Genomic DNA, 16227 nt, shown 5'->3' on the forward strand with positions numbered 1-16227 from the left:
ACCCAAACAATCAACTACACATTGCCATTGCCAAGAAATCACTTCTGAGGATTCCAAAGATGTTGTTTGTTTTTCTAAGACTACTGGACATCATTGAAACTGAATTTATTTCTACAACTCGAAAAAGAATTTTAACAGTGCATTTAAGGTCTGTGAATGCAAGGGACAATGTGAAATCTCTCCAGCTGAATCTAGGGCTGAGAACAGCAATGGAGGTTCAAACTGGTTGGTCACTAAGGTACAGACATAATGGAAAATATAATTATCACGGTGTACTCAGGTACTTTGAGGAATACTGTCTCTCTGTTCTAAAAGAGAAGTCTCTCTTAGAGTAACTCATCTGAAATCTAGAAAGTCACTTATGAGTCTTTGGTATCTATAATCTAAGTCGCCTTTTCTATGGCAGGCATATTATAAATGTGAGAATAACTCTAATAGGCAAGTAGCATGCAGACTTTCTAGGGAGAAAAACAAACCAGAAAAAGCCCTGATTTGTAGCACTGGCCAATTTCTGTGGTTTAAAATTTTCCCACCATGGCCAGTTTCAAGCTACCAGATCATTGTTTTTAATCAGGATGTCAATAACTCAGATAGACTCTAAACCAAAAGTGGGATGGTTTCTCTCCTTTGAACAGAGCCTCGCCTGCATCTTCACAGCCCCCTTCTCTGGCCCAAGCACTTCTCCTCTCTAGTCAAACCTATGCATGGATCAGAATCATAGCACTTACAGAAAATATGAAATCTCAGAGTCCTGCCCCTGACCTTCTGAAACAGAATCTCCAATAAGGATGGGGACAGATACCTGTATTTTTTAAAAAGCATCATTGGTGATTCTGATTCAGCCTCCTGGCCAGCATTTAAGAACCACAATATATACATTCCTGTATCTAGTGTGAGCTCTGTTCACTTTCATCTTTGGATGAAAGATTTTGAGATAATAACCATCTATAACTTAATCTTCTCACTGAATTAGCCGTATCTCTGACAGAAAATCCTAAAGGATTACTAAAACTCTGGCTAGACATGTTTTTCCTGACACAATGATAGATATGAAAGCTGGTAAGCATTCATGTCAATTATCTTCTCCCACTTAAGAATGTCTAGTTTAGAACCTCCACTTTTCTCCAAGAAAAATTTTTGGCAGAATTCTAAGATGTCTGTTTTTCATGTAACAATTTCAAAATAAATACCTAACAATTCTATTCAGAGAATGCCCTTTTATGCATAGTATATAAATTTATTTACTGTAAGTATCTCATACCTTGAAGTGAATTATTATGTGACTGGAATTTATAATAAAATTAGTTTACTACTACATTGACAATTTGCTATTACATCCATATTTACATATTTCTGAACATAGCATTAAACTATTATGTTATTGTGTTCGATTTAAATAATCATTGAATTCAGTTCTTCATGAAGTCTCTTTTCCCTTCCCCTCCTTTTAACACCAAAAGATGTATTCAATGCTAGACTTTGGGAAATTGGATATGGAATATTAACAGCTATAGAAAATTTCCCTTACTTTAGTAAAACACATGGTTTGATACAGATTTGTAAAGAAACTGCTTTGTAGAACAGAATTAGCTCTCTTTTTAGGAAGCAGAGGGCCAGTCAGTAACTTTACAATAATTCATTTATTGACTTTTACGTCAAGATATATTTTTAACTATTGCGTAGTCTGTCTTCATATTTAAAGAAAAGTCAGCAAATGGAAAAGAAAGCAGAGTTTATTCCCTGTCAAAGTAAACAACTTCTTGAAAAACTGACGTGCCCTTCCTTCCTCCCTGGTGGGCCAAAATAAATGTAGTCAATTGCTTTTTAGCAGAATAAAAATAAACTTGGTCCCTCTGCCCTAAAACCCAAACCAAGTGTTTACCAAGATATTGTCTGGTTACTTGGTTACTGTTACCCTCACTAGCCAGCTAACTGTATAAAGAAAGAGTTCTATCATTCATCCAATTCTTTTTTTCTTCTTCTTTCTTTTTTTTCCTCTTCTTTCTGGTTTAGGTAAGAACTGCTCAACTGATGAAAAGACAAGTGCTTTAAGTGGGTGGCTCTCTTCCCACAGACTACCTTTCCAACCTTTACAGTCCAACCAGATATTTCCTTCTCATGATGCTCCCAAGAAGAATCTCTGTTTGTTTTTTTGTTTGTACCTCTATTTAACAATTATTTCATTCTACCTTTTGGATGGTTATTCTTTCCTTTCAAATAGTCTCAGAAGTAAAATTTTTAAATTAATTAAATCCAGAATATCTTACCAGAGTAACACATTTAGGAACCCATGAGCACCTTCCGTTTTTCATTTTTGTGCCTGTGTTCTGGTCTAGCTCAGAAAAGGATTGTTCTCAAAGGTCATTGACATTTCTTCCAGTAGTAGCTTAGTGGGCTTTTTCTTTCAAACTGCCGTTTTAGAAAAGCCACATGAGTTCATTCTATGTCATATAAACAACATAGACATCTTTGTTTTATACTGAAAGTAACTGTGAATGATTCTAGCATAGAGTCAATATGAAGTAACTGTTTTTGAAAAGCAAACTTTAAATAGAACCAGTGATTTGGCAATAATAGTTGGGAAGCTTCAATCTCAGCTTTTTAAAAGATCTAGGATATAAAACCAGAGGGTTAAAAAGTGGAAAAGATAGAGAAAACATACATGTCATAATCTAATATTCATAGTAGGACTATCCTTTTAAAAGATTAAATAACACATATTAAAGTTCATCCAAAAAGGAGAAATTTTATGAATTGATGAATAATAAAAGTCAGCAAACTGGGGAAGAGCAGAGTTCATGGAATTCTCTAAAAAGTTTCCAAAACAAAAAGTAGTTCACTGAATAACTAAATGATATGTCATTCTGCATTTGAAGAGGACAAGCATTCAATAATCAAGCAAATTGTTATAAAACATTGAAACCCTCAGAAAGTCTGGACAAAATGAGATGGGGTATAAAAAGGAGAAGTAGCATTTGTTGAGTGGCTACTCTGGGCCAGACACTGTACCGGGCAATTTACATAAGTTGTCTCCTTTAGCCATTTTTATGAGGTAGGTGTTATCTTTTGTACTTTATAAATGAGGACACTGAGGCTTCATTTGGTTATATAATTTGTCCAAGTTCACACAGCTGAACTTGGACGGGCTGGGATTTGAACCCAGGTTTGACTGACCCCAAAGACTTTGATCCAAAGACCTACAAAGATCCAAAAAACTTGATTCCACATTCTGACCTAGTTGATGAAAACAAAATGAATTAACAAAGGTGGAAATAATCAGACATATAGAGCCAAAAATAATTATTAAAGAACTTAGAATTTTTTTTTAAATTATGGCTTTGGGTTTTGAGTGAGACCCTGCTTACTGATAGATAGCCATGTAAAATGTGAATACAAAGAACTGCATTTATCTTAAGGAATCTTAGTACAAGAAAGATGAAAGTAACTGGAGAGTGTTCCAGATAGACCAGCAAAACAATCAAGAAAAGAGAGATACTAATGAATAAATATGAAAAAAGGATAAATACTTTCAGATCAACTAGGAAAGAAACTTCTCGGAGAGAATATAACTTTCTACACATACTCAAAAAATGTAACGGGATATAGGGAGTGGCAAAAAATAATTTACTTCCCTAGAACAAAGAGTCATAATTAGATATAATTGGATGAAAGTGAGGAAAGGAATTTCAGATTGATTGATGTGACAAAAAATTTTGCTGCCAGTGAGAGGCATTTATAGGTAAGGAATGTCTCCTACAGAGTTAGAATTAAAGAACTTTTATTACAAACAATAAATAATAAAACTCGACTTAGTGAAGCATTAAAAGTAGGAAATAGTCTTGCACTCATGTAGGGAACAGTCTTGCACTGGCAAAAATTAAGAATAAATCTGTCCTACTTTACCATTTCAGTTGTCTATGGATTTCCTGTTTTGCTTTGTTTTTTTCTGTTCCTAGTATCTTAGTATTGCAAATGCTGTGGTGCAAAGATACTAAAAACCTATGAAGAAATAGTATGAGCCTTTTAGGAGGTTTATCAAAACATAAAATCATTTCATGGTTGTTGCTTATTGAGAGGCACATTCATTCATTCAAGAGAGATTGAGTGAGTCCCTAAAATGGCTCAGTTATGGTCCTAAGTTTTGAGGATACAGAGATGGAAAGATGTGGTTCCTACCTTCTAGGCCTTCACAGTGTACTACAGAGACAGCAGTGAGGCAGAAAATCATAACGAGATTACATTGGATGCCAGAAGACCATCAATCATTAAGAAATATTTACTGACTATAATTCATCCATTATTAAAATCTCAACATAGATTTACTCAGGGCCTACCATGTGGCAGGCCTGTCACAGTCGCTGTGTATACAATAAAACAGAGTCCCTAACTCCATGGAAACAGACCATAAATAAATGTACCCAAGTAAATATGTAATTAAAAACTGCCATTAAGTGTTATGAAGAGAAAAGTACCATGACAGGTTATAGCAGGGACTCGTGACATCAGTTCCAAGAGATATCTAAGGTAGATGGCATAAATGAGGGCTCTTTTTCCAAAGGAAAAAGGAGCTAGGGAAGACCACAATTCCTGGCTAGGTTCCTGGGAGGATGGTGCCTGAGAGGATTGGCTCTACAGGAGGATTTCTTCAACAACAAAGTAATGGTGTGTGACATAACCAAATTCTTCTAACCAAAGCAAAATACAGTGTCCAAAATTAAACCAAAAAGTTTTTCCATAATAAAATCTGTACACTCCAAAGTACTTTTCATCTGTTTTGACTGAAGTAGAAACCCAGGAATATAAAGCTGGCTATTTAGCTATCTAAGATCTCTTAGATATACCCAGGAATAAATGTAACTAGCTCTATTACAACCTATAAAGAGGACAGGATGATACAGAAATCAAATTGAGGGTCTGCACAGTGCTCACACAGTGAAGCGTTAGAAATAAAGGGTATGGCTTTTGTATTTGTTTGCATTGCTGGTTTAAAAGTTCATATAAGACAGATAGTAAGGATACGTAAATACCTTACATGTATTTGTTAAAACGTTAAATAGAGGCAGGAATGGCTAGATTTCATGTATAAATGGATCTCCTTCTATTGGGTGGGATGTACAGTAATAACTCAGGAGACACTGCATTTTAGTAAGGGACAGGCGAGTCTTAATTTAGATTATTTTAGATTTATTCTAGCATAATTTTGTTTGAAATTAACATATACCTTGAATATTGTGGAACTAGCTCTCTTTGAACACAATGCACATAACATTTAAAGGATGACTAGAAAACTGCTCCCTGGGATAGTAAACGGGTAAATCATATTGCCTGTCACAGAGTTAGTTTGTTTACAACTTTTCCTGTATGTTTTTTATAACTATTCATCCACTAGCAAAAAGAGTTGACAGTAGAAGGAAAGGAAAAAACAGTACCAAAAAAGGTAGAAGACTTTGTTTTATCTAACATTTGACTTCACACTTAATATAGTCATAACAGTTCATTTTGTCTTCTTTCTGTTAAGAGCTGCTTCTCCAAGTCATCTCCCTGAATTCCTCTGAGAACTTCCCCAGGCAGCTGTGCAGCTTTTGAAATAGCTTTGATATTAAAAATCCCCCATCAGAAGTTCTGTAGGGCCTTGGCCTTTTCTGGAGAAAACAATGTTGGGAGCCTGGGCTATGCACTAAAGGAGTGGCCACTGTGCCTTGGTGAAAGGGCTTGACGGGCAGCCTTTCCCAGCTGAAGGCCTTGAACTTTGAGTTCTGTTTTTAGAAAAGCTAAATCAGGAGCAAATACGTGCAGGGTATTTTGCTCCCAGTGTAGCTTTTACTAACAGCAGAGCGAAAGCTGGAGCTATAAGGTAATGCTAAGGAGTCCTGGCAATTTAGAAGGGGTGAGATGCTGAATTCAGCTGGTTCTTTCTACAGCACACTTGGCATCATGGGTCACTCTCTTAGAGAAAGGTGTGCAAACAGACGCCCAGAGTTCTACTGAAGGTGGGAATAAAGATGAAAAGGCAGCAGTGGGTTCCTCTGACTCCACAACCAAAGGTGGTAGCAACCCCATTAGAATAAAGGAAGCCACAACTCTCCTATTAGTTCCTGGCCATTTTGCACTCATATTTACATACTTATTATGTTCACATAGGTTGCCATCTGTGACTGTTGTCCTACATCACTTTGTAGGGTACCGTCCTATAAGCAACAAGATCATAGATTATACCCTACTTCTTTGCAGCATACTCTGATCCACAAAAAGAGAGTAATTCTTCCCAGGTGCAAAGCAAGGAATTTCAGACAATTATGAAAGCCAGTGAGATCATTAATTTCCTTTAAAAACAATCCATATCTGCAATGAGGCAGTTACTGCTTTTTCCTCTGCATTCCCATGCCCCCTGCACTACCTCTTTATAACATTTACTGCCCTGTAATGATTGACATATCTTTCTTCCCTCACTGAAGAGCTAGAGACCCTGTCTTCATTTGTGTGTCTTCAGCCCCTGGCATACTTTATGTTAACACTAAAGTTCAAGAAGTCTTTGATGAAGGGTGTGAATGAATGAATGAATGAATGAATGAATGAATGAATGGTGGGCATTTTTAAGATAATATGTTTCATCCAGATAATAATGATAGTTACTCTTTGAGCATTTGGTGCCACTAAATGCCTGATACATTGATACATACATACACTCTATCATTTAATCCTCGCACAACCCTATGACATAGGTATTATTTCTTACTTCATTGATGAGAAAATTGAGACTTGAGGTGGTTAGTTTCACAAAGACTTGTAAGGAATAAGTGTCATAAACAGACTGAACTCATCTAGTCTGACTCCTAAGCCTGTGCCCTTGCCAACTCTATTATACTGCCCTTGTTTTATTTTCTGTCTTCCTAAGATACTACAGGTAATTTCCAAACAGCTGTATTTGTTGTCAGCCTTTATGGTTGAAATAAATATTAGTTTTAGAGCCTTACAGATGCACTAGGTTATTTTAAAAACGTTTTCATTCATTGTTTCATTAACAATTATGTTTCCTGGTAGAAGATACTCCAGAGCAGCCTATTGTCCTGTCTTTTCTCTAATGCTCTATAGAGGGACGTGCTTCATATAACAGATGTCTTGCTGCAACTGTCTATTTGTAAATAACATTTATATAGCATTTAGCAATTATCTAAATTCATTATTTGAAGGGAACCTATTGTGAGATTATTTGTAAAAGTATCAATTTCCCCTATCTCATCTGTTTTGAACGTTTTATATTACTATTTCAGGTTTTCTTATAACAGGACATATCAATACAGAATATACTATTTTAAATTAGTCATTTGCATTCTTGAAGAAATCTTGTGACAATATTTAGGAATTAGAAATGACATTTTAAATAATTTTGTCTTACTAATTTGGTTGTGACAGCAGCTTAGGGCAAATGTTTACTATTGGGTTTTATGTCTAACAAGAAGAAGATAAAACTGAGGGAGTTATATCAGTCCAATTGGGCTGTGACTTGGACATTCATCATAAGGAATATGTAAAAAGTAAATGCTTGGGTTACATTTTTAGACTCAACAATCAATAAGGAATATACACTGGTGAATCAGAACCTGAACCACAATCTAAGAAGAACCATATTTTTCCCCAAGCAAGAAGAAAATATATTTGCATTTTGGAAGAAAATAAGAAATACAGATTGTGTATGTCAGATATTGTCTGCTATACAATCTTCAGGAGATAAGTATGCAAGGCAAGCCTCAGTGTGAAGTCTGAAAAAGTATGCCGTGAAAGGTGTCAGGGCCTTCTGCCTGGAGCTAGTTCTGCATAGTTTCCAAATGGTATTTTTATCTCTTAATTATGTAAAAAGCCACATTGACAGAAATCCACTAGCACATGTGATAGAATCACATTCTTCTCTGGCCATTCCAGAAATGTGTGTATGTTTTAAGATATATGGTAGTACAGAGAGGTCAAATCTTAGAAAGGCTTGAATTTTCTATTAAAGGAAAAGATAATAGTGGTGGTAGAATACCATATATTACATTAAATGTGGGTCCTACAATGTCTTTCTTCTAGTTCCCCTATCTGCTGTCAAAAACCAAATTGATTGAACTGAGTGATACAGTAACTATTGGTTTACTCACCTCACAATGCTGAAATGTTGATATTGGATTATGTTATTTCCTTTAAAGTCTTCCCATTGTGCTTTGATACATTCATGTTACATATTATACATTCTCTCCAAATGTATAATAAACTTCAGTCTTCAGTTTTCCACTCAATGTACACTCCAGACACACTAAACGTCTCACAGTCTCCAAATGGCCAGGCCCTTTCACGTATGATTCCCACAGCCTGGAATGTCCTTCAGCGCAATTCTACAAATGCTTATTTGGGCATCTACTGTGTACCAGACACTGTTCCGGGGCCTAGAAAACAACAGTATAAGACAAAGATCCTTCTGTCAATAAGTTCAGAGTCTAGCAGTAAGGGAGACAAGCATATAAACAAATGATAATGATGGACTGTGATATATACAAAATAGAAATATATACAAAGACCAGAGACAGCATAAAGCAGACAGTGGTCTGGAGGGAGTGGGACAAGAAGGCATGTCAGGGTCCAGACGGACACGGTGGGGAAAGGCAACGCAGGCACAGCCAAGGGCACCGAGGCATGAAAGACCTTCAAATCTTCAGGAAACAGCAAGTGCTTCCACATACAGTGCAATGGGGATGAACTGTACACTTAAAATTGGTTAAGATGGTACATTTTATGGTATGTGGTTTTTTTAAATCACAATTACATTTTTAAAAAATTATTTAAAAGAAATGCAATGGGGAGAGTATCTCCTTAGGCTGGAATAAGCAACCGCCTATCTTCCCCTCCTTGTCAACTTGCAAACTCCTACTCATCTTTTAGGATCAGGTCGAAGGTCTATATGACCCCTCCTCTGAGGGTCTTATGTGATTCCCTCAGTCGTTTTCCCTTCTCTGCTCCTGTAGCCCTTTATGTAGACCTCTATTGGAGTACTTATCAGTGTATGGAAATTTTTTGTGTATGTTTCTGTTTCCCCAACAAGACTATGCATTCCTTGAGGGCTGGCATCATTACTTATACAAACATAGATCCTACATATCTACAAGATTTATTGAATTAATTAGTTAATTCACTATTAATTAACCATGTGCCAGACACCACACTGTTTTACATACATAATCTCCTTTCATCCTAACAACTGTTATGTGGGTAAATATTGTTCTCATTTCCACTTTACAGACAAGAAAACTGAGAAAATGAGAGTCTAGGTATCTTGCCAAAAGTCATACAGTTGGTAGTTGAGCTTTGAAGCCAGATTGAAGCCAAACTGAGATTTTAATGACAAAGAAAATAATCAATGAAAGATGTTTCCAAGGGAATAAAGGAAGGAGTTAGTAGAGACATTTTTCAGGTGATTCTTAGAGAAGATTAGAAAAATAAAGAGATTTTTGAGGTGGAGAAAAGATTATCCAGAGGACATTATCAATTAATCAGAATTTTCAGACCAAGTGGTTAGTGTGAAATAAAAAGGGATATTTTGGGACAGCCACTGTGAGAATTTTTTTTTTTTTTGAGAGGCGAGGTAAAATTGAATAAATAGGGTTAATGAGCATCAGTTAAAGAACCCAACTGAGGTTAGGGTATACAAATTTGTGATGAATCCAATAGACACATTTTTTTTACTTTGTTCAACTATTTTTGCTATCCCAGGAACAAAGAAAGTGTTAGGGAGTATCAACCTGTGAGCAACTCCATATGCTGCATAACAAAATACCACAGACTGGGTGGCTTAAACAATAAACATTTATTTCTTACAGTTCTGGAGGCTGGATGTCTGAGATCATGCTGCCAGCATAATTGGATTCTGGTGAAAGTCCTTCTGGGGCGGACTGCTGACTTCTGTTGTAGCCTCCCATTCTTCACAGAGAAAAGAGCTCTGCTGCCCTCTTTATCCCTTTATCCGGGCATCAATCTCATCACCCCAGCTCCCACCACTGCACGTGTCCACTCACCTGCATCTGTGTCCAAACGCTCTGCTTTCCATCCTGTTACTATGAACTGACCATGCTCCTACCCAAGGCCAGCGCCTCCTCTTCTACACCAGAGCCTGTCCTTTCTTCCTCTCTCAAATATGCGCAAGTATTCCTCTAACAATTCTCCCATTTCTTTTGGTCATCAGTCTTTCCCTTTCTGCTGAACCATTTCTATCAACATCAAACATCGAACATGCTGTAAATTCTCCCATCTTAAAACAAAATTCAAACTTTCACTCGAGTTCATATCCCCACTCAGTTTTAGCAGCCACCACATTCTGTGCCCTTACCGAAAAAATCTCAGAAGAGCTGTCTCTTCTCATGCTCAACTTCCTTTATGACCATTCTCACCCAAGTCCTCTTCAGTTAGGTTTGCCACTAGTATCACACTGGAACTGTTTCTATCCAGGACACCAGTGGCCTCCGTGTTGTCAAACACAATAATCCACTCCCATTCCTCACTGTCTTGGCCCTCTCAGCGTTGGACACAGTTGATGTTGTCCTATCTCTTTGAAACTTTGGCTTTCAGAATAACACACTCGTGATTTTTTCCTTTCTCACGAATTGCTCCTTCTTTGTCTTCTTTGCTGATTTGTTCTAATCACCCCCACCAAAATCCATTCATATTTAGTGCCTTCAATTTTAGAATAAATTGTGCGGTTCATTTTACAGCAGATAGGCTTTTCTGATTTTATCTTCGTATCTATAAACTAACATTGATTCTCCAAGCATGTACCAACTGGCTAATGGAGGAGCCTCAGAGATACGCCGTGTGGTGAAGGGAAGCAACTTTGGGATTGCCAGGCCGCATCCGCACAGGTAATCTAGTCACTCATCGGTTCCCGTGTGTTCTCTCTGTTGTAGTGTGCTCCTGCCATCCGGTTGGATCAGCTGTCCTGCCTTTCAGCTCAGTGACCTTCTGTGACCCCAGCAATGGTGACTGCCCTTGCAAGCCTGGGGTGGCAGGGCCACGTTGTGACAGGTGTATGGTGGGATACTGGGGCTTCGGCGACTACGGCTGCAGGCCCTGTGACTGCGCAGGGAGCTGCGACCCTCTCACAGGAGACTGCATCAGCAGGTGAATGCGCATGGCTCTTTGTCTCATGGATGTGTCTTTCAGATTCTTTTGGAGATCTGATAGTGATTTGGAAAACCTTGCATGCCATTGGTGGACCAAAGATGTCTTTTGCACGCACATCTTTTTAAAGAATTTTGTCACGTTGCAGAGTCAAGTCCTTTGTTCTTGCAAGATTCTAGAGATGATCTAGTTCATTTTGCAAAATAAATTATTCTTCTTGACAATAGGCCCTTAAAGTGCTGAAAAGTGAAAGGATGGTAAGGTGACTGATAAGGCTTAAATCTCAATAAATAAATCCATTTCATTCAAGATCTGAGAAACTCCTTAAGTTCTTCATCATTTTCTATTTTATTAGCAGCACAGACATAGAATGGTATCATGAAATTCCTGACTTCCATTCCACGCACAATAAGAGTGAACCGACCTGGGAGTGGGAGGATGAGCAAGGATTTTCTGCACTTCGACATTCAGGTGAGACAATAGATATAACCGGGTCTCATATTTCCAGGGCTGGTCTTGACTGACAGTGATTCATAACAAACCAGAGAACAGTTTTTGGATTCTAATATAGAAACTCATTTCTTTTTCTTTTTTTTTCTTTTTTTTTTTTTATTAGTTTCAGGTGCACAAGACAAAGTAATACTTAGACGTTCATCATTTATATCCCTCACACTGTGGACCCCCCCGCCCCCCATGCCCCCATCCACTATCCCTCCGACATCGCACCGAGCCATCACATTATATATATAAAATTATAGTTGGCATTCATTACTGTTCAGCTTCCGGTGTACAGTGCCATGATCAGTCATCTACAGCATCCCTGAGGTGGTCTCCCAAATGGGACACGTGTCCATCGGATACCCTACAAAATCTTTACAACATTATTGATTACATTCCCCAAATTAATTTTCAAAAACCCTGAGGCCATTTTGTGGTTACCAACTATTTTCTAATCCCCTCATAATATGGGAACTCTTAAGTTCTGAAGTTTAATAAAGTAATGACCCCCGTAAATATAAAACTATTAAAGATAACTAAGGGATGTTTTAACAAACTTTTGTTTATTTTTTTATTATTAGAGTAACCTAAGTAATTAGTATAGAAAATTTGGAAAATGCAAAACAAAAAATTGTCACCCAAATCTCATTACCTTACTGTTACTACTTTGGTGTGTTTCCTTTTCCCTAAAATATACTGTTTTACACAATTGAGAGCTAACTGAGTGTATCAGATTAGGAAATGTACAGATCCATTTAAAGGACAAATATTCTTACCTAGTATAATTTAATATGTACAAAGCAAAAGCTAGCTGTGAACTCCTTATGTTTTATACCTTTTTCACTACTAGAAAACAAAAATAATTTTACAAACTAAATATAAGCCAAATGATAAAAAATAATAAAATTCAAATTAATGTTAATTAAATATGAAAAATAATTTTTTCACTGAAGCCAAAACACAAAAATATGGTTCTTTGAATTTCCCAGTCTATACTACTGTTTCCTCTGACTCAATTTTCCTATGACATTTATCTGTTGTTTTGTTTGAAGAACCTGCCATGATATTGGTGGGAACACAATTTCTGTGTTCACCCTGCCTCTATTCTTTGATTGTAGAAAATCACGTGGTTCTATTTAGCACCAACTTGCTTCTTAACACAAACATGAATGTAGGCATAGAATCTTGTGTCAGTGTTTGGTTGTAAAGTGCTCACTAAATAATCCAAATTAAACTGAAAATAAGTTTAAAATATGTTTTATTATTAAACATTACAAATGCCAAAAATGTTATATGAAAACCCATATACACACCTTCTAGAGTTACCAAATCTTACACTTTGACATATTGTTTCATATTCTGATTTAAATTTTAAAGTGTTAACAGACACAATTGAAGCCCCCATGCACCAATCCATAAGCTTACTAGTCTCCCGTACTCCATAGAATAACCACTAAACTGAATTTTGGTGTTTATCATTCACTTCCTTGTTCTTGCTGTATCTATATTTTAATGTCATTAACATAATGACTTACCTACCCTTTCAAAATGATTTTTTGACCTAAATATGTACGTTTTTTAGTTTATCCATTCTATGAATGGATAAACTTTTTTATCTTGTTGTTTACCATTTAGGATATTTCCAATTCCCAGTTTTTCACTGTTATATATAATGCTACCCCGAATGTTCTCTTATGTGACTGAGCTCTTGAGGAGTGTCACTAGAGCAGAGGCTGGCAAACTGAGGTCCTCAAGGCAAATCTGGCCTGCCATCTGTTTTGTTACAGCCTGCAAGCTACCTGCTCTAAGGGTTAAATGATTACACTTTAAATGGTTATGTAAGCACCTGCATAGCATCTTTAATTTTGCCTCTTGGCTCACGAAGCTTAAAATATTTATCATCTGTCCCTTTACAGAAAATATTCACCGACCTTTGCCGTAAGGTACAACCTAGGGTCACGGGTGTGCTTATTGTCAATTTACCACATATTGCCAAATAGCTCCTTGACGTGGTTGTACAGATTTGCATTCCACCAGCAAAGTATGACCTTCTGTTGCTCCACATCCTCATTAACACTCTGTATTTACTTAACAAACTTTTATATAGCACATACAACGGGCCAAGCTCTCACTATTCTACCTCATCAACCCAGCCACAGTTTAACTCATTTCATAGTTATTGGTGTTCTAAAGTTAATGTTACCAAACTTGTCAATTTTTACTAATCTGGTGGGTATAAAATAGCATCTCGCCATTTAAAATTGCATTTTCCTGATTATTAACAGGTTTGGTAACTTCATGGTTTCTTAGCCAGTCAGGTTTCCTTTTTTTGTGAACTTCCTATTTGCAATTTTCTTACTAATTTGTAGAAGTTCTTTATGAATTAATTCGTTCATCCAACAAATATTTGTTGAGTACCCATAGGTGTGCCAGTGCTGTAAATGTAGTAACTGAGCAAAACAGACAAAAATCTGAGCCTTCAAGGAGTCTATATTCTTGCAGAGGAAGGCAGGTAATAAACAAGTAAGAAAAATATTTATTTTTAAAAATGTAATGATGTTTAGTGTAATAAAGAAATAAAACAGGGGTTGGGGATAAGAATTGCTTAGGAGGGGCATACTTTTAAATAGGGGGATCAGGGAAAGTCCTAGGTGACATTTGAGAACAATGCCTGAAGGAGGTAAGGGGGTGAGCTTACAGATAACAGAGGGAAGAGAGTTTAGGCAGAAGACACATCAAGTACAAAAGTCCTGAAGTGGGACTAGGCCTGGCTTATTCAGGAAACAGCAAGGAGCCCAGTGTGGCTAGAGCAGAGTAAGAAACCACAATTTAACTACATTCTCATAAAGAACTTATGGACCCTTCAAGAATCAGGAACCCAAATTTGAGAAACACTGGCATTTGTAATTCCGTATCATGGGTTTTTTTTTTTTCACTTAACATAATCTTATGACCATTTTCCTAATGGTTTCATTTTAATTCACAACAGAAAATAAGGTGGTATATAAAGCAATGTGACATTATCATATTTATCTTTTGAACACATGGAAAAGAAAAAAATTTTTCCCATTAATTTTTTTGATTCAATGCTACATTATCTGAATTCTATGATATTAATAACCACTTTTGCAAATTTCCTTCTATTTTTCTAAAACAATGATTTTCATAATTCTCCAACTTTGTCTGCTAAACCAATCTATAAAAATCAAGTTTTTAGGACATTCGTTGAGCCAGGCATCATGTTACCAGGGAGCTGGCAGCACACGAATTAAGCGCATAACGTGCTGGCATCAGAATGACTCCAGACTCTCACGTCCACAACAGCTGTTAGGTCTGTGATGTCCCCAGAGAGCCTCTGAAATTAATCTGGGTGAGCTCCAGATCGAGGAAGACATTGTTCAGTTTCCTTCTAAACAGCAATACTCTCACTGGGCGTAGAATAGTACTCCTGGGCCCCTCTTTTCAACAAAAAAGTGATAATCAGTTTCCTAAGCACTGGGGTTCATTCTCAAATACATGTGCCTACTTACCTATTTCCCTACCATACATTTCCATAATTAGGAATGTAATATCCTATACCAATAAGAAACTCTTAGTTCCTACCACTTCTTGTGAGGTAGAGAACATCAGATGTACACTTTCACTTCTTATACAATAAAACTGGCTCTAACTAGTACCAAAGAACTGTAAACAATTTCTCTCTCTCTCTCTCTCTCTCTCTCTCTCTCTCTCTCTCTCTCTCTCTCTCTCACACACACACACACACACACACACACACACACGCACACATACACACATCCTAATACCTAGTGTCTCTAAACAGGTTTTCCTCCTTTCAGATTTCTTTTAACAAAACACATCTGGGCTGAAGCCTGATCAACAAAGATCCATTCAAAAACAAATTTTAATATCTGATTTCTTATGAAAAGAGAGCACTGGAAAGAAGCCAAAGAAAGGTCTTCAAATAACAGACCTATGTATGTTCTTATAGGATGAAGGACTAAAGAGAAGAACGTTACACTGAGGAATAACATATGCCATGTGGAGTTTCATTAGGTTTTACAGCATGGTGTTAACCATGCTCTCCTGCTTTAGTGGAACTTTCCAAGGCAGTGAGCTCTCCACTTAAGTTACTACAATTTCTGATTGAGTAATCCTCTCTGCTATGTTTAGATTATAAGCAATATTACTTAACAGATCACAACATCTCATTTTTAAGTACCTTTGATTTCTCTTTCTCACTATCTAATTCCACTGTGATTTTTCTACTTGCAAATCCCAGTCTCTGATTTCTAGACAAGCTTTAGTTAGAACCAATATGTCACTGTTTCCCACATTGCTATGTCTACTTATCCAGTCTCACCAGAATCATACTCTCATTTCCATTTGGATGTTCTGTCAGCATCTCTAATCCATTATATTCTCCTTGTACTAGACCTCTGGTGTGTTTTTGCCTGATCAGATCCATTTCCTCTTCTTTCCTGATATTTCTGTGGCAACTCAACCCAATTTTTTCTTTGAGGAACCATTCTTCCCCAATTTAATAGTTTTGGAGAGGCCAATCAGGTGTTCTGTCCCTGGAATTTA

General features: G+C 36.9%; 1 protein-coding gene across 2 annotated transcripts in view; it reads left to right on the plus strand.

Moving 5' to 3' along the window:
* The window catches only part of NTN4 (netrin 4), a 96661-nt gene that overhangs the window by 68153 nt on the left and 12281 nt on the right, over positions 1–16227 (plus strand). Inside the window, exons 6-7 of one of the 2 annotated variants that reach the window (XM_081060396.1) lie at positions 10929–11142; positions 11501–11613. In XM_081060396.1, coding sequence (XP_080916522.1) covers positions 10929–11142; positions 11501–11613 — 327 coding nt within the window. Of the gene's footprint in view, positions 1–10928; positions 11143–11497; positions 11614–16227 lie in introns of both variants that reach the window. The other variant, XM_081060395.1, reaches the window with a different exon arrangement.

Source organism: Rhinolophus hipposideros (assembly GCF_964194185.1).
Source record: "Rhinolophus hipposideros genome assembly, chromosome: 9".
NCBI lineage: Eukaryota > Metazoa > Chordata > Mammalia > Chiroptera > Rhinolophidae > Rhinolophus > Rhinolophus hipposideros.